The 18,844-nt window shown below is 36.7% G+C and overlaps 1 protein-coding gene across 2 annotated transcripts; it reads right to left on the bottom strand.

Moving 5' to 3' along the window:
- Positions 1-434: 434 nt before the first annotated feature.
- Positions 435-6,945, bottom strand: LOC116001738. Of its 2 annotated transcripts, none has more exons than XM_031241669.1 (9): positions 6,779-6,945; positions 6,440-6,639; positions 5,949-5,985; positions 5,461-5,723; positions 2,798-2,834; positions 2,410-2,672; positions 2,170-2,206; positions 1,768-1,979; positions 435-1,354 (listed from the first exon to the last, which is right to left on the bottom strand). In XM_031241669.1, exons 1-9 carry the CDS (start codon positions 6,813-6,815, stop codon positions 656-658), a joined length of 1,785 nt encoding a protein of 594 aa, XP_031097529.1. In that variant the 5' UTR covers positions 6,816-6,945; the 3' UTR covers positions 435-655. The 2 variants fall into 2 exon arrangements, with proteins under 2 accessions (XP_031097529.1, XP_031097531.1); XM_031241671.1 differs by having other exon boundaries at positions 2,419-2,672.
- Between the last annotated feature and the right edge of the window lie 11,899 nt (positions 6,946-18,844).

Raw genomic sequence — 18,844 nt, 5'->3', positions numbered from 1 at the left:
AATATCTTGCTTTCAACAATTCTACGATTTCCCATGTCTACCATGAAGCAAATTCTATTGCTGATGCACTAGCTTCTTTTGGCCTCTCTTGCACCGAACCTACTGTTTTCTTTTCTTTTGATATGGTGCCGGAATCGGCCCTCTCTTCTTATTTGTACAATCTTCGGGATTTTTCAGCCCCTAAACGCTTATATCAATAAAATTTTGACTTATTAAAAAAAGAGAAACAACTTGATATATACGGAGTAACATAAACACATAAACCCTAATGATAAAACTTCAAACTCAATTGGAGTGGTACAAAATTTTTTCTAGTGCGATTTATTTTTACAAAAAATAATAATAAAATAAAAACTGCACACTTAGAGTGTGTTTAGTTTATGAGTTTACACACTAGAAATAACAATCAAAATCATTACAAGTTACAAATTTGATTAATAAACAAAGCAAACCGACTTATTAAACAGCTTGTATTGTTTAAGAATCTACAAGCAGAAGGATTAAGCGCAATGGAGGTGAAATTGAAAGTATTAAGATTTAAACACAATACAAATGAGACGAATATGCTTTTGACTTTCTTCAGAGAAGTCCAATACATGACTACATGAGTTGTTGCCCTTCATATCCAAATCTCTGTTCAAGCATATACTACTTTTCATACTCTCCTAATCCATTGCTCTAGCCGAAGCTGCTTCAAAGGAGGACCTAGATGTGGCTTACGCTTCTGGGGACACCTCCATTTACCTGTAATCTGTGATCCATCAGGTGGTTGACTCTGCTGAATGTTAGTGGTGTCTAAGAAAACCCTTCTTGCAGCAGTATCCTTATCATAGATTGGTCTATACTTGGTCTCATTTCTTAGAGAGCCAGACCAATCAACCCCACCAGGCTTCACAAGAGAATTTTCATCATGCAGTTTCCTACTTCTGATCTTTCTTGTTGAAATGAAACCATTATCTGCAGAGCGATTTCCATCGTTTTCTTTGCAGATTCTTCCCCCAGGCTCCATTTGGGATGACTGTCTAGTCACCGTACTCGTATTTAAACTATATATGGGCAGTAAAGCATCTGTAGTTTTCATGCTGTCTTTAGATAATACTAGGTTTTGTTCTGCAGAATCCCACCTTTGAATCAAAGATGGAGTTTCGTGTTTATTAGGTGAAGGAATGTTGGTATTTGACAACCTAAGACCATCCATTTCAGAGAATGTTTTGTCCAGCTTCTCAGCAGAGCTTTTTCCATCTAATGAGGTCACAAAATCTTCAGTTGAGTTATAATCAAGGATCTGCATCTTCTTCTTATCAGTGTTTTCCTGAGAAAATAAGTTTTTGTTTCCAGCCAAGTCATGGCCCCTCTGCATTAAAAGGAAAGTTTATCAATGATTCATTTATTGCAGGAAAAATAAAAACTTGGCTGCATTTTATAGCTATATTACATAAACATTTTCTCACAGGCAGAAACACTCAAGGAAGATGAACCGGTTTTATGAGCATGTTAATTATTCATGACAAAGAAACCAAGACCAGCTTGTAGTATAAGAGAAAGAAAATTGCCAACCTTAGCAGCATGAGCAAACACTAACAATTGTAATAAATGCTTAGAAAAAAGTTTTGGTTGTCTAAAGGATATAGGAAATTGCTCAAATATAATATACATAGAGTAAATTGTTAGCACTCATCCATGCAGGGAAAACACTTGCAATTTCCATCATGAGGCAAAAACTTGTCTGCATATGCTGGATTGTGAGACAAAGAAGATCAAGAATACCTTAGGGGAAGGCTGATAAGTGTTACTATCATTGGCAAATAATACAGCTTTCCTAGAACCTAAGTTATGCAGTTCCTTTTGGCCAGCACGGCTGCGTTCTTCAATGTCGAATTCACTTTCTTCATATTTGAGAATGCTGAATCCATCACCACTGTCTAATGTTGGAGTTTCATATGCATAGCTGGAGAACCAGTTCTTAATGTCTGGGGGCTCTGGCAGAGCAATGCAGGAAAGTAAAATTCAGCAACTGTATAGTACAAACTTTGGCTTCAAACAGAAAGTGTAAAAGTAAAATTTAGAATGGATAAGAACAACAGTTCCAGTTCCATATTAATACATTATGTTCTAAATTTTGCATTTAGCATTGACAAATAATTTAAATAGTTTGGAGGAGAGTTACACCTGAAGAAAGTGCAATGTCGTCAGTAGATGGTGAATTCTGAAAGATAAACACAATTTCTAAGATTAGGGAAAGAAATACATGATTTTAGATAGATAATTCTAGAAACTCCATTTGGTAATCAGGCAGAATTAGAAGAATCTGTCATCAAACAAATGATGACTGCTTGACAGTTTTATTGATTTGAAGGTTAACGCAAAACCACACACCCCCATGGACCCAGACAAGATAAAATCTGTTACCTGACATACATTTTTGTAATTTTCCTTGGATGTGAACTTAGCAAGGCCTTCTAACAGTTGCACAGCACTTTTTTCCTTCATTCCGTTTCTAGTACATTTCACATCTTTTTCTTCTTTTCCCAGACTAGAACTGGACCATCTCTGACCATCATGGTCATTGAGTTCATTATCATTTGATTCTGGGGCTCTGCAATCATTACTTGCATCAAATTCTTGAGTTTCAGGGACATAGCTATCAAAGCAGTCATTGATATCTGGGGGTTCTGGTAGCACAAGGAGAAAATAGAAGTGTTCAAGTTTTGCATGATGACTAAAATGGTTATTAATAGAATGCAAAGTTTACTACTTTAAGAATTTCACTTAGAAATGTCAGGGACTGTCTGCTCACCAGGAGAAGGCGAAAGGTAATCTGAAGATCTTATAACCTGCATAACAAAAGTAACAACAAAATCGTTACTCTTTGAGATAAATTTAATTATACTGTTCAAGAAAATATACAGATAAATTGAACATACAGGAAAATAAGATTAAATTTCAATCTAAAAACCTGCATAACATACTATTTTATCTCAGATTGTTGCATATGGTGTCATGAAGAGATACACATTGAAAATTTAGCATGAACCAGAAGGAATAATAGACCTACTCTTCCGGTAAAGAATGTTGGCTTTGCGGAGCCTTATGCAGATAGAATTATCATTACAAGTAATTCATACTAGAAGTTTGAGTGGTGCAATTGTAGTAATAAAATGGTAAATGCTGCAATCTGTAGACAGTATGCAAAATTTCCCCACTGTCAAACAAGATCAAACCAGAAGGAAACAACACATGAAAGTACCCTAAGCCACCAACAGCTATGAACTACTGTGGGGGCACTTTAGGGCTGCATTGCTAGGACAGTGCCATGAATGCCATCAACTATAAGAATATATAGATATCACATAAAAATGCAAAGCGGTTATATCTGACTTCCCATATTTGTTAATGTTGAGTTTGTAAGAATCATAGGCCTGGCGGGTGGAGAATAACACCACCCGCCAATTAGGAGGAAGCAAGATGAAGAATCAAGAAGAGAGAAATGGCTGAAAATATATTAACTATCTTACTTCATGTCTTTTACTGAAAGAAGATTACACAATATATATACACATAAAAGATGCTCAAATAGTAAACCTACAAAGCTACCCAATAATCTTTTCAGCTCCCAAGGCTACAGTATGTTCATTTCAGCTCCCAAGGCTTAGTTCACACTGCTCAAGGAAGACAATTCTAACACTCCCCCTCAAGCTGGAACATCTAGAAGTTCCAAGCTTGAAGTCAAACATAAACTCCACTCTAAATTACAAATGAAGATTACAAGCAACTAGAGGATAACAGTGCTGGATGGCTTCAGAGAGACAATGCTATACACAACCCTTGGAAATGCATCAAGGACGAAGCTTGTCACGAATATCCTTTGGAATGACGGCACCAAGGATAAGACAATGCTATACACAACCCTTGGAAATGCATCAAGGGCGAAGCTTGTCACGACCATCCTTGGAAATGACGGCACCAAGGGTAAGAAATAACACTAACACCTTCACAGCAACATAAGCACTCTATGACTTGCCAACAACAATCTTCATCGAGAGTGGTGGAGGCGAACGGGAGCACAGAATGCAATTGAGCCCATAGTAATGAAGATACTTCAAAGCAAAGAAATGAAGACGAAAAGCAAAGAAATGAAGACGACACACCAATTGTAGACAGTCACACTCCCCCTCACTTGAAACATGGGAATAATCAAAGGCCTTTATAGTAGTGCTGAAACTTACCATCCATGGGATAAGGCATACCGGAGATAAAGAAATAGCACGGTTATACCAAAAGTAGTAAACACCATGGGAAGAACAGAAGAAGCTCAACAATAAACCCAAAAACCTTTAAATTTTACCCAGCAGGCATCAATGGTTGCCAAGAAATTTGCAGCACTTTGGCAGAGAAGTGCCCATAGTATTACTGCAGTTTGGGACGTTTGGGACATCATGTGATGCTATAATGGAGGGAAATGTTGTGTGAACTGAACAAATACATGACACTAGTAGGAAAAGAGGTAAAAGATGTGGTAGTTCAACACGAAAAACTAGAAATAGAAGCCAAGATGAAAAGCTAGAAATAGATACAGAACACCACTCTATCATGATATCCCGAGGAGGAAAAAGATGTGGTTTCAAGGTGAAAAGCTAGAAATAGAGGCCAAGTATGATAGCATCATATACTGGAAGCTCGGGAGAATTTAATACCACAGTCGCCGGAATTTTTCAGACGGTTGACTGGCGTTGACCGGCAGTTGACCGGCATGACCGGCGGAGACTGGAAATCTGAATATACTCCAAGGCGAATCTACTTGGGGCAACAACACCTTGAACGGAGATCGGAGGATAGAGATATGGCCGGAAAAGAGTGGAGACTTCCGGCGGAGTGCGGCGGCGCGTGGGGGCGCGTGCAGAGGATGATGGCCACCGGATTTCAGGCGTCGGCTCGCGACGAGGTTCCGAGTAAGGCTGTGGTGGTAGTTTCTTCACACACTAGCCGGAAGTGAGTCGGAACGAAATGGGCAGCCGCGTATCGCCGGAAAAAATGGTGTTTTTTTTTTTTTCCAGAAATAGAAAGGATGAAAATAGCCTAGAATCTTAGGCTCTGATACCAAGTTGAGTTTGTAAGAATCATAGGCCTGGCGGGTGGAGAATAACACCACCCGCCAATTAGGAGGAAGCAAGATGAAGAATCAAGAAGAGAGAAATGGCTGAAAATATATTAACTATCTTACTTCATGTCTTTTACTGAAAGAAGATTACACAATATATATACACATAAAAGATGCTCAAATAGTAAACCTACAAAGCTACCCAATAATCTTTTCAGCTCCCAAGGCTACAGTATGTTCATTTCAGCTCCCAAGGCTTAGTTCACACTGCTCAAGGAAGACAATTCTAACAGTTAAAATCTGAACAACTCTAAGATTATTCATGTATTTGTATACAAAAAGAGTAACAAAAGATCAGTTACCTGATTTGCACAGTTAGCTTCAACAGAGGCATTACACCTAACAAGGCCTTTTGAAAGGTAACCATCTGTTGTTCCCTGTCTAATATCTTCAGAAAAGCTTTCTGCTTTCCCTTTGATGCTTTCACAAATGAATCCTCTGGAGTTACCATTGTCTTTCAAATCAGTTATGTTGTTTGATCCTGGGATACTGAGATCACCATCTTCATCAGACATTGGAGTTTCAGGTACATAGCTAGAGAAACTGTCATTGACATCTGAAGGCTCTGGTAGTATAAAATTTATGAAGCAAAAAGTTAGGTCATTCCAAACAGTTTTTAACTATTGTTAGATGCTAATACCACACACACACACAGAGTATTTGGGCTCCAGTAATTGTTTTTCAGTGTACCATTTATGCAAGGTTATGAACTATAAAAAAAATAAAAAAGAAGAAGAAAATATGCAAGTAATGAGCAGTATATTAAGGTGCCTAAAAACAATTTACATACCATAAGAAAGGTCAGGGTACTCTGATGATCTCAGAAACTGCATACGAAAATATTGAACAAAATCACTACAAATCATGTACTCTCAAAATTTTATCATGTCTGAAAACTTAGAATTCCAACTTAACTCCTAGAAAGATAGCTCTACCATGAGATAACAATAAATTTAACCTATTCTGATCTCAGAAAAAGCAAGAACTTACATTCATGTTGCTTGGTCAAAGGGACAGGAAATAATTGATTAATTTCATAATTAAATCTATGTCTACATGTCATGGCATGCCATCTTCATCTACAAAATTGTTATGCAAAAATAGGCTTCATTTGGCAATCTGATAACCCATACCATTATGTAACTTTTCTTGATTTCTGGATGATCATGAACTCACAATGATTTGTATAGAAGATGTGAAAGAAGTTATCAATTCCTCTTCCATTTCAACGAATTTAAATAGCAGAGTGGGACAGAAAATGGAGAACACTAGTTAAACTACCTCAATAGCGCATTTGTCTTCATTTGGAGCTGCATGATCACCAGAAGGCAAACAGATCTCTCTTCCAAAAGCCCTGCTTTTAACAAACTTCTCTTCACTGGTTTTTTCCTCTCCAGGTTCACACTCCAAATCATCAATGCTACTCAGCACTGGAGACTCGTGCACATAGCTCGAAAACCAGTTGCCGATGTGAGGAGGCTCTATGAATGCCCAAGAAATAGAAATAGTGAAACACTTAAAGAATTGTATAAAAGTTGAAATCTTGTGTAAAAAGAGATGCTTTTGATCGATTTTAATGATTTAGGGGCAGCCGGTTAGGGTTCAGGACATTATACTAACCAGAAGGAAATGAGAGCGAATCTGAATACTCCAACATCTGTTCATCCGACAAATTGTTCAATTCAATGGAGACAGAAATTTATAGCTCAGGAAAAGAAAATAGTTAGATTAGATTCTTCATCTGTTTATCTGTACGCCTCGCTCGCTCGCTCTCTCTATCTCTCTTGAGCTCTTAGATGAAAGAGGACATGGCGCCATATTTTGAATTGTGTTTGAATTTCGCGGTACTGGGATTTTGAATTGTCCATAGGGCAAAATGAAATTGGGATCCTTCTTATTATATAAATTACACTCTGACCCCTTATTTCTTAGTTAAGTTGTCATTTGTATACCCTCTAATCCTCTATGCTATTAAAAGAAAGTGTTAATAAATTCTTTTAAGTTCTAACAAATAGTGTAATTGAGCTTCCTAATCTATAATATATATAAAAACAATATCCTCCTCCCAAATTTTTCCGCCCAAACTTAATGGCATTTTAGTAAAATTATTTATTTTATTCATTTATTAATTTATTAATTAATTATCCATATATATTTATTCATAAATTCAGTCAATTGCTAAGAACATACCAATCTCATTCATCTATAATATTATTATGGTAATATAGTAATATTGTTAATAAATTCAGTAATATTATTGTTAAAAACAGAAGAACTGTCGAAGACGTCTGTTTTTTTTTAATTTTATTATTATTTAATTATTTTAATTAAAATTATTTTAAAAATTTATTTTAAAATTATTAACCGCCATGTCATCACAATTGTAGGTAAACAGGTCAATTTGGACTTTTTTTTTTAAAAAAAAAAAACATGTCAATTTGTACTTAATTGCATGAGTTTATGTAGTTCAGGGATCCAATTGCATTCTTTCTAAGTTCGATTTTCTAATTGCAATTTTGTGTGTAGTTCAGTAGCTTATTTGACCCTTATTCCAAGAAAAAATGATATTACTAATAGATTTAAAATATAAAAAGATCGTAATCTATATTCTATACTATATAAAAGTAAAATCCTCCTATTTCATTTCCCGCCCAAACTTTTGTAGTCAATTAATTAAATATTTTATTGATCAAATAATTAATAAAGCTTATTTGTTAAGAAAATGTAAAATAGAAATTAACTAATATCTATTAATTGATATTATGTATACTCACGTATCAACACTATTAATAAAAGTAAAATCATTTATCGAAAAAAGAAAAGAATATTACTAATTGACTGAAAATTATTTAAAAACTTTATTAATTAATTATACTTTCCTTTTGAAAACTTTAAGTTTTTTTTTTTTTTGAGTACTACTGACTCTGTTGCAAGGTAGTATCTGTTCATAGCTACTTTTACAACCTACTGAAGCAGCACAACGAGTCAACAGTTGCCTCAGTGGGAGTGTTAATCGGCACACCGAATGCCACTTGACCACAAGGTCTTTGGCACTTTAAGTTATTTAAACTTTAAAAAAATTAATTGAGCATGGGTTGTTAGATTTTTATAATAATCAAAATTAATTCATTCAAATATGGAGGAGGAAGATAAAACTAAATGCAATATGGTGAAAATGAATATACTTAAAGTATAAAAGTATAATTACACATATATTAGTGTAATTGACTAATAATAATTGCCTAATAATTATTATGGTAATTAAGCTAAGCATTGGTCGTTGAATTTATTTTTATAATAATTATAATTAATTTATTTTTCATTTTCTCATATTTATTTTAGTAATAATATAATTATATAAGTTATATTACTTATAGATCTTTTTAAGATAATTTTAGACAAACAAGTCATATATTATTTAATTAATTGAGTAATATTTTTGTACTAATCTTATAATCAAATAAATGTACACGTTCAATATTAGAATTTTTTATAATTTCATCTTTATTTTTATTATCTCAATATATAATAAAAAAATTTATCCACGCACGGATAATAAGACAATTATTTGTTCTAATTCAAGCTAGGAAAACATCAGAAAACATAATCGATCCAATCAATTTCATCAATTGCGCTATATAATATTCGATGTTATAATATATATAATTGTATATTGATCCAAATATTCTTTAGATATTATAACAAATCCATTCCGTGTAACGCACTAGCGAAAATACTAGTAAAAATAAAAATAAAAATCGTTGAAACTTCTTAAATTAACAAAAGAAAAAATAATAATGTAATTGCATCCAAATACTAAACATGTCATGCCAAATACTATTTTTTTCAAATGTGATAATGATTTGGATTTAAAATATACAATTTAATGTTTTTAAATATTTTAAAACAGTTACTGATTGTCTTAAAAAGTCTAACATAGTCAATGGATGTCTCTAACAACAAACAACCATGACTATTAACGAAATATCACAACAAGGCAACCATGAGACAAAGAGATTCAAATATGGATCTTTCTGACAAATGCAACCATAAGAGATGATGAAGAAAATCATTCGTTGCTTTTGTTTTAGTGGGATTCGAATAAAAACAGGAGATGAAGGTTGCCTTCCTCCCAAAGTTCCCGGACCTTGTTTCTTGATAATAATAGCANGGGGGGGGGGGGGGGGGGGGGGGGGGTCAAATACGTTACACCTTTACCTAAGAACAAAGTTGGACCATCTAATAACCTGGTCATCATAAAAAATAATTATTTTATAAAAAGTTCCAAATAAGTCATTTAACTTGTCAATTTTATTTTTATTTTTATTTTTTTTTTTTGCAATTGAGGTACTAAACGTACAATTTTTACAATTAAACCATTAAAAATCTAAAAATTGTGCACTTTTATATTTTGCTAGTTGGTACTCGCAAAATTTATTACATGACACCTAAAAATGAATACTTAGATTGTCATCATCCCAACAAATCTTGCAATTTCTAGATGAGGTGTAATAAAAAAAAATTTGTCTTTTTTTTTTTTAAGTACACTGTGTCTAGCAAACTTGCTAATGGCAGCTTTTGCTGTCATTTGACAACAAAAATTGTCGCACAATATACTACTTTTCTTGTTTTGTTTAAAGTAAATACCAGTGGATGCCCCTCGACTTTGATGGCACCGCCACTTTTATCCTCACCTTTTAAATCAACCACTTTCAGTCCTCCGACTTTGATGACACCGCCACTTTTAGTCCTCAACTTTTAAATCAACCACTTTCACTCCTCCGATTTGATGGCACCGCCACTTTTAGTCCACTTTTAAATTAGTCATTTCATAATTAATGTATTAAGTATTATGTTTCCTCATAAGAATAATTGAAGAAATCATATTCTCCACTCTCATTTGTTAACGCTAAATTTTGGACCAAATGGCTGAATTGCCCTTGAGAAAATGACATTAGATATCCAATTGTAAAAGAAGGACCATAGGTAGCTAGAAACAAAAAGTAAGAGGACTAAAAGTGGTTGATTTAAAAGTTGAGGACTAAAAGTGGCAGTGCCATCAAAGTCGGAGGACTAAAAGTGGTTAATTTAAAAGTTGAGCAATAAAAGTGGCGGTGTCATCAAAGTCGGAGGACCTCCACTGGTATTATTATATATGCTCAGATGCCTCAAAAATGTTCTTCACAGAAAATTTATAATACCATTTTGAATAGAGGTGCAAAATAAAATAATTTAATTTTTTATATAAAAAATGACCTTCTGCGTCTGGAACTGCTGAGTTCCAGACGCAGATGGTCATTTTTTTTTATATAAAAAAATACTATCTGCGTCCGAAATTTCCCAGTTCCGGACGCAGATAGTCCATTAAAAAGAATAAAAAAATACCATTTGCGTCCGGAACTGCACTGACCATCTACGTCCGGGCAACTCCAGACGCAGATAGTCCTGACGAACTGCGTCTGTGACATATGCGTCCAGAGTTTTCTAGACGCAAATAGTCCAAAACTCCGGACGCAAATGGCCCTTTTTGTACTAGTGACACCGGTAGGGAAACCTCTTGTTTCACAAAAATAAGATTTGTTTTCTTCCAACTTTGAGACTCTTCAGTAGATGCTTCAGTGTAGATCAAGTCTCTCTTAGATGAAGATTAACACTCTAGATTTTTCACTTGTGTTGCACTTGTTTGCTTGTTTTTTTCGCTTGTCAGAAATTGTTGTTGTGTTGCTTCAAATCTTCATCCTTTTATAGGCGATTGAGAGTTTGTCCGTTGGAAAAAGACACTCCCAATTTTGAATCTTTGTCAGCTAGATTCATAGCCTTTTCAATTTATGAATATTTTAATGTTAAGTGAGACATTAAAATATTTTGACCGATGAATTGAACGATGTTATGTGAGACATTAAAATATTTTGACCGTTGAATTGATCAACTGTGGCTGGAGATCAACACGGCTTCCGCTTCCTTCTATTTTCTGGAATTGATTTGGGTTGAGATCTTTGTGAATTTGATTGAATCCCTCCCTTATAAAATGAAATTCGTGGGATTTGTTCCTTGGCGTTGTCAATCCAAGATTAAGCTTTTTAACCACTCCATCTGTACGGATCTTTGGTTAATTAATTATTCTCCTTGATGTAGCTCCTTTCTTAATCTTCATATATACTTCAATGTCATCATCTTCTCCAATGTTGCATTGTCGTGATGTTCTTCAAGTCTTGTAGTTTCAAGGCTTTGGATATCTCCATATTGCTTTCTTCGAGATGGTTTATCGAAACTATTTTCCTTTTGACTTTTCCTTTTGATCTTAACCAAGGAAGCCTAACACTAAAAAATAAAATTTTGGGGTTAATATATTTTATTACATTTTGGCATATCAAAATCTATTACAATTTATTTCTGACACCGCAGGTGGAAAATGAGAAAGAATATCAGTCCTATATAAAAAAATCACCACCTACGAACTTCCAACAATCAACAATGTGCTCTGGAAGAAGGGACAATGTGCACTGGAAGGCACAAAATGCACATGAAGGCACAATGATGTAAAACAATTATTAAAAAAATTAAATTTAATATAGGATCTTCAACACAAATCATAAACGACCATAAATAATAAACAAACAAACAATATTCAAAACAAATTAGTAATTAGTGGTCAAGATTAATTGACATTTTAAAAAAAATTCGTCATCAACAATTTTAAAAAAACTGCTCTAGAAAGCACAACAATATACATTATAAGGCAAAACAATGTATTCTGAAAAAAGTAACACACATTCATTTTGCAATTGCATTGCAAAGAAATGATGTTTAATGATATCGCGGTTGACGATGCTGATAATTGTTGAGTTGACAAATCATATCGCGATTAACGATGCTGATAATTGTTGAGTTGACAAATGATATTGCGATTGACGATGTTGATAATTGTTGAGTTGACAAATGACAAGTTTGAGATTTATGATATAATGTCAAGAAATATTTTTTCTTGAAACATTGTTATTGGTCTATATGGACAGTTGCTATTAGTTAATTACTGCAATTTTCATTGAAATTTTAGCAATTGTATATATTTAATAATCATTCAATTAAATAATTATAATTAAATTGTAACAATACTCTATATTCTATTAACAAATAATTAAAGCCTTCTCCTTCTATTATTGAGAGGAATAAATAATTTTTTAAAAAAAAAGCAGTCAAGAATACAATTGGCGACCGTGTATTCAACGTGGGTGAAGTTGTGTATGAACATAGATTCGCAATTTTCAACCAGAGTGGATCTGATGACAAAGTTGAACTATAAAATTGTAACAACCCAAGAAAGAAACATTAATAGTTTGGAAGGAGGAAGGGAAGAAGTAGGGTTGAGAGAAGGGAATCAAAGAAGGAACGGGAAATCTAATATGAGAAAGGGGGGAAACGGTGTCGTTTGAAGCAGCCGTTAGTGGTCGTTGGAGGTGTATAGTCCAACGGCGTCGTTTCAGCGTAACGGTTAGAAGACCGTTGAAAGCAGCATCAGACGTCGTCGTTTTGGGGCGTTTTTCTTTTTCATACAGCTGTATTTTTTCTGTTATGCTTCCTGCAAATTAGGAGTTGAGTTGAGCTCATTATAGCTTGTTTTTAAGCCCTGTGGATTGGAGGGGAGAACTATGCCTAATATTACACTCAATTTCTATTTTCTTCATCTCTTTCTCTCTCTCTCAAACCCTATATATCTTCTAATTTTCCCCAATTTCTTTATTCTTCTCTGAGTATCGTTACAACTGGTATCGGAGCCCACCATGGAAGAGCGTATGAGGAAGCTGGAAGCCACCATGGCCGAGTTTGGCAGTCAGTCACAGACGACCCAAGAGGCGGTCGCTACATTGACGACACAGGTCACAGATCTCTCCTCTAAGTTCGGTAGCTTGCGTGATGAGCTGATGCAACTGTTGAGGCTGAATCGTCTGGTGCCCCCGATCCTTGGCAACTCTCTAGGTCATTCATCAGTACAAGGGCAATTTCCCAGGGAATCTAGTAATGGTCTAGGGCGTCCTGAGGGAAGGCATGACAAGGCTCCCATACCGGACCCTGTGTCTGCTGATGAGGAAGAAGCAGTGACTCCCAGGGAACGGAACATACCTGAAAGGATGACTACTGATTGGGCACCCAGGAGGGGTGGTCTGGATCCGATCAAGCATAATATTGGTTACAACCATGACATTACCCCAAGGTACAGGGCTGAATTTCCTTTTTTCGATTATTCACATCCTAAACAATGGATTAACAGATGTGAGAAGTTTTTTGTGTTATCTCATGTTCCTAGGCATGAGATCATGAATCTCCTGTATGTCAACCTCACTGGAAGGGTTGGCCTATGGTATGAGGGGTATGTAAGGGAGTTGAGGGAGGAATTCCAATGGGCTCGATTTGCGGAGGCCCTATGTAAGCGGTTTGAAGATAGTGGAACATCCTTGATAGAGGACTTCACTGCCTTCAAGCAAAGGGGTGGGGTAGAGGAATTCACTGATGGTTTTGAGGGATTCAAGAGCATGCTGTTGCAAGCTCAACCTTACTTGTCGGGGGAGTACTTTGTGGAAAATTATGTTGCTAGGCTTAAACAGAACTTGAGATGTTTTGTTAGGGCTGCTAAACCAAGAAGCTTGGAAGATGCCATATGGTTTGCAAGGCAGTTTGAAAAAGGATTGAGAGGTACTGAGGGTCCTAAGGCTTCCACTTGGAATTCCAAACCCACACAATCCACCAAAACCTTTAGCTCCCACTCCAATAATCCAAACCTCCCTAACCCTACAACCAGTTCCAACCACAAAACTACCTCCTCTACACAGACAACTGCATCTAAAGCACCAGATATAACCCAATTTAAGAATCAATTGAGAGAACAAAGGAGGTGTTTTAAATGTTTCAACCCTTGGCAACCTGGGTATAAGTGCACTGGACCAACTTTTAACATCATTGAGGAACACACTGAGCCTGATTTACCTGAGTTATTGAACCAGAAACAGAAGGTTTAGGTACTAATGAAGCTGAGATATCCCTGTGTGCTATGGTAGGGGGTGAAGGTTTAAACACCATTAAGTTATTGGGGTCTGTCCAAAGGCAGCCTATAGTCATTCTTGTTGACAATGGAAGTACTCATAGCTTCCTAGACCCTAAGTTGCTTACTCAGTTAAGAAAAGACCCTGAAAAAACTATACCACTGATGGTGACAGTGGCTAATGGGGAAAAGGTGATCAGTGATTCTATCTGTAAAGATTTCAGCTGGCAAATTCAGCAAGAACACTTCACTAAGACTTTCAGGTTGTTGAGATTAGGAGGGTGTGATATGGTGCTTGGGATGGATTGGATAGATCTGTTTGCTCCCATCCAGCTGCACACAAGACCCCCTGGGATTTCATTCAATAAAGAGGGCAGAAAGGTGTTGTTGAAAGGCCTCCCTAAACATGTTTTGCTGAAAGCAGCCACTGAGAAAGAAGTGAAAAGATGGCATAAGAGGGGAGTACAAGGTTTTCTGGTCCAATGCCATACTATGTTACCTACTGACATGGAAGGAGAATCCCACTTCAACCTTACCTCTACACAGAACATAAAACCAGAATTATCCCACCTGCTACAAGAATTCCAAGATTTGTTCCAAGAACCCACTACCCTACATCCACAAAGAACACTTGACCACAACATTCCCTTAACCCCTGGGGCTAAACCTGTTAATGTTGGACCCTATAAGTACTCTTTTGACCAAAAAAACACCATTGAGAAAATGGTGGCTGAAATGTTAGCAGCAGGAGTCATCACCCCTAGCTCCTCATGTTTCTCCTCTCCAGTGCTGCTTGTACCTAAGAAAGACAATTCTTGGAGATTTTGTATTGATTACAGGGCACTCAATAATATCACTATCAAAAATAGATTCCCTATACCCCCACCTTTTTTAAGAGCTTGCTGGGGCTGCTTGTTTCTCTAAATTAGACCTAAGGTCTGGATATCATCAAGTTAGAATGAAGGAGGGGGAGGAGTTCAAAACAGCCTTTAGGACTCATCAAGGTCTGTATGAGTTTAAGGTCATGCCTTTTGGTCTGACTAATGCACCAGCTACTTTCCAAGCCCTCATGAACCAGGTGTTCAAACATTTACTAAGGAAATCTGTTTTGGTTTTCTTTTATGACATCCTGGTCTATAGTCCTAGTTGGGAAATACATTGGAGACACTTGAGGGAAGTTCTGACAGTCATGAGGCAACATCAGTTATTTGCAAAGCTGAGTAAGTGCCTTTTTTCCCAAGAGCAAGTGGACTACTTGGGGCATATCATTTCTAAAGAGGGCTTACAGACTGATCCAAGCAAATTGGAGGTTGTGGCTGCCTGGCCTAGGCCTAATTCTGTGAAAGCATTGAGAGGGTTCTTGGGGCTTACAGGCTATTACAGAAGATTCATTAAGGGTTATGGAATCATCAGCAAGCCATTGACAGAGCTATTAAAAAAGAATGCATTTCACTGGACTACACAGTCTGAACAAGCATTTGAACAATTGAAGAAAGCCTTATGTCATTCTACTGTACTGGCCCTTCCTAACTTCCAAAAAGAGTTTGTGATTGAAGCTGATGCCAGTTACAAGGGAATGGGAGCTATTCTACTCCAAGAAGGAAGGCCAATTGCCTTCTTTAGCAAAGCATTTGGAGAAAAACACCTAGGGATGTCTATTTATGAGAATGAATATTTGTCAGTGATTAATGCAGTTGATAAATAGAGATCTTACCTCTTGGGGAGGCACTTCACCATTAAAACAGATCACCATAGTTTACAGTTCCTCCTTAAACAAAAGATAACCACAGCACTCCAGCAGAAAGGGCTTACTAAACTTCTGGGGTTGGATTATTCAATTCAGTACAAAAAGGGTTCTGAAAACGGAGTGTAGTAGATGCCTTGTCTAGGAGAGAGTCTAATATGGATTCAGAAAGAGGTGCAGCTGTCAATGCCATTACAGTAGTACAACCTCAGTGGATGGATGAAATAGCTAAAAGCTATATGGGGGAGAGTTGGGCTACTGATCATCTGACTGCAGCACTGATTAACCCTGTTGAGGACTCCAACATCTCAGTAGTGGGAGGCCTCTTAAGGTACAAACACAGATTATATGTGGGGTCAGCAGGAGATCTTAGGAGGGAATTGATGCTAAAACTACATGAATAAGTTATTGGGGGCCACTCTGGACAGATAGGCACTTATCACAGATTGAAGTCCCTATTCTACTGGAAAGGCATGAAGGGAGATGTAGTGAGGTTGGTGCAGACCTGTGATACCTGTCAGAGATGTAAAAATGAAAATGTGGCAAGCCCTGGTCTCTTACAACCACTCAGTATACCAGAGGACGCTTGGCAATGTATCTCCATGGATTTCATTGAAGGGCTGCCAAAATCTAAGAACAAGGATATCATTCTGGTGGTGGTGGATAGACTGACAAAATATGCCCATTTCATTGCTTTGACACATCCTTATACTGCTGAAATTGTGGCTGAATCATTCATGGAGGGGGTGTATAGGTTACATGGATTACCAAGAAGCATTGTATCAGACAGAGACAAGGTTTTTACTAGCAGACTATGGCAAGCACTGTTCAAAAATATGCAAGTCAAACTGAATCTTTCTACTGCCTATCACCCTCAAACTGATGGGCAAACTGAAAGGGTAAACAAGTGTGTGGAGGGTTACTTAAGGTGCATGATATTCCAGAAACCTAAGAGTTGGGGGAAGTGGTTACATTTGGCAGAATGGTGGTATAACACCAACTATCATTCTGCCCTTAAATGCACTCCATTTCAGGCTTTATATGGTTACCCACCACCATTGCTAGTCTCTAATCCAATTGCAAAGGATGAAAGTTTCAATTGGTTGACAGAGAGGGATGCTGTTTTAGCAACCTTAAGGGAAAACCTCAGACAAGCACAAAATAGGATGAAGGTTCAAGCAGATAAGGGCAGAAGTGAGAGGGCATTTGATGTTGGGGATTGGGTTTATCTCAAAATCTAGCCTTATAGGCATACTTCCTTGGCCATCAGAAACAATATAAAATTGACATCCAAGTACTATGGACCCTACAAGGTGGTGGAAAGAATTGGAGAAGTGGCCTACAAATTGCTATTACCTACCACATCCCTTTTGCACCCAGTTTTTCATGTCTCCCAGCTCAAGAGAAGGATTGGAGATGGGGTGGTGTCTCAGTTTGATCCACCAACTCTTGGGCATGAGGGCCAAGTTCAGACTGAACCAGTGGCAGTTTTGGATAAGAGATTGGTCAAACGGAACAATAAAGCAGTGTCTCAGATCTTGGTGCAATGGGCAAATTTGCCTAGTGAGGAGGCTACTTGGGAAGACTACTATCACATACGTAGCCAATTCCCATCTTTCGATCCTTGGGGACAAGGATCACCTGGTGGGGTGGGTGATGTAACAACCCAGGAAAGAAACATTAATAGTTTGGAAGGAGGAAGGGAAGAAGTAGGGCTGAGAGAAGGGAATCAGAGAAGGAACGGGAAATCTGATATGAGAAAGAGGGAAAACGGCGTCGTTTGAAGCAGCCGTTAGTGGTCGTTGGAGGTGTATAGTCCAACGGCGTCGTTTCAGCGTAACGGTTAGAAGACCGTTGAAAGCAGCATCATACGTCGTCGTTTTGGGGCGTTTTTCTTTTTCATACAGCTGTATTTTTTCTGTTATGCTTCTTGCAAATTAGGAGCTGAGTTGAGCTCATTGTAGCTTGTTTTTAAGCCCTGTGGATTGGAGGGGAGAACTATGCCTAATATTGCACTCAATTTATATTTTCTTCATCTCTTTCTCTCTCTCTCAAACCCTAGATTTCTTCTAATTTTCCCCAATTTCTCTGTTCTTCTCTGAGTATCGTTACAAACATGTGGAAAGTATACTCGTACTACTTTGCAGTGGGAATTAAAATAATTAAGGTGCATATATTCGACTTCAATTCTTTCACATTAATTAATATATTAATGGGTAAATGACGCTTTCCCTTGAATTGCATGCTTATAATATTTTTTCTTCTTGAATTATTTGTTTCTTGAATTATTTATGTATACATTAAACACCAATTTAGTCATTAACAATTATTAATTGCAGTAGCTAACAATTACTTTGTAATATAGCAAAGTAAATTGTATAGCTTTATCAAACACACAACATTGTTTTTTACTATGTATCGTATATCACTATAAAAATTCTTTACATGATATGAGGATTCAAAGAACAACTCATATAGTTGGGAATGTAAAACACAATTGTATATATATTGGATCAAATGGGAATAGGCATCCAGGTAAAACTGTGAATTCATCCTAACGGTTGATCTGAAAATGATTGACAATTACAAAGTAAGAGAATATGGAGAAAAACATACTACAAATTGCACTGAACAACATTGTGATATATTGATAAAAATATCTCAAACTTTAAAATATATCGACCAATTCAACCTTACTGATAGCGTAAATGTAAACGGGGTCTACGATTACGCTACGGATACGTGTGTTACGGGTGGTGAGGAATGTCGTTCGGCCGGTCAGACGGTCGGTCTACCGGTCAACGACTGAGCGGTTCGAGGCTATATCGCTCTACGGGTGACGAACAGTAATAAAGAGTAAGCAGGAGAAAGACAATCGGCAAATCGCAAGTGTATTAGTGTAGTA

Source organism: Ipomoea triloba, chromosome 13, assembly GCF_003576645.1.
Source record: "Ipomoea triloba cultivar NCNSP0323 chromosome 13, ASM357664v1".
Lineage (NCBI taxonomy): Eukaryota > Viridiplantae > Streptophyta > Magnoliopsida > Solanales > Convolvulaceae > Ipomoea > Ipomoea triloba.
This window is presented reverse-complemented; position numbering and strand designations above follow the sequence as displayed.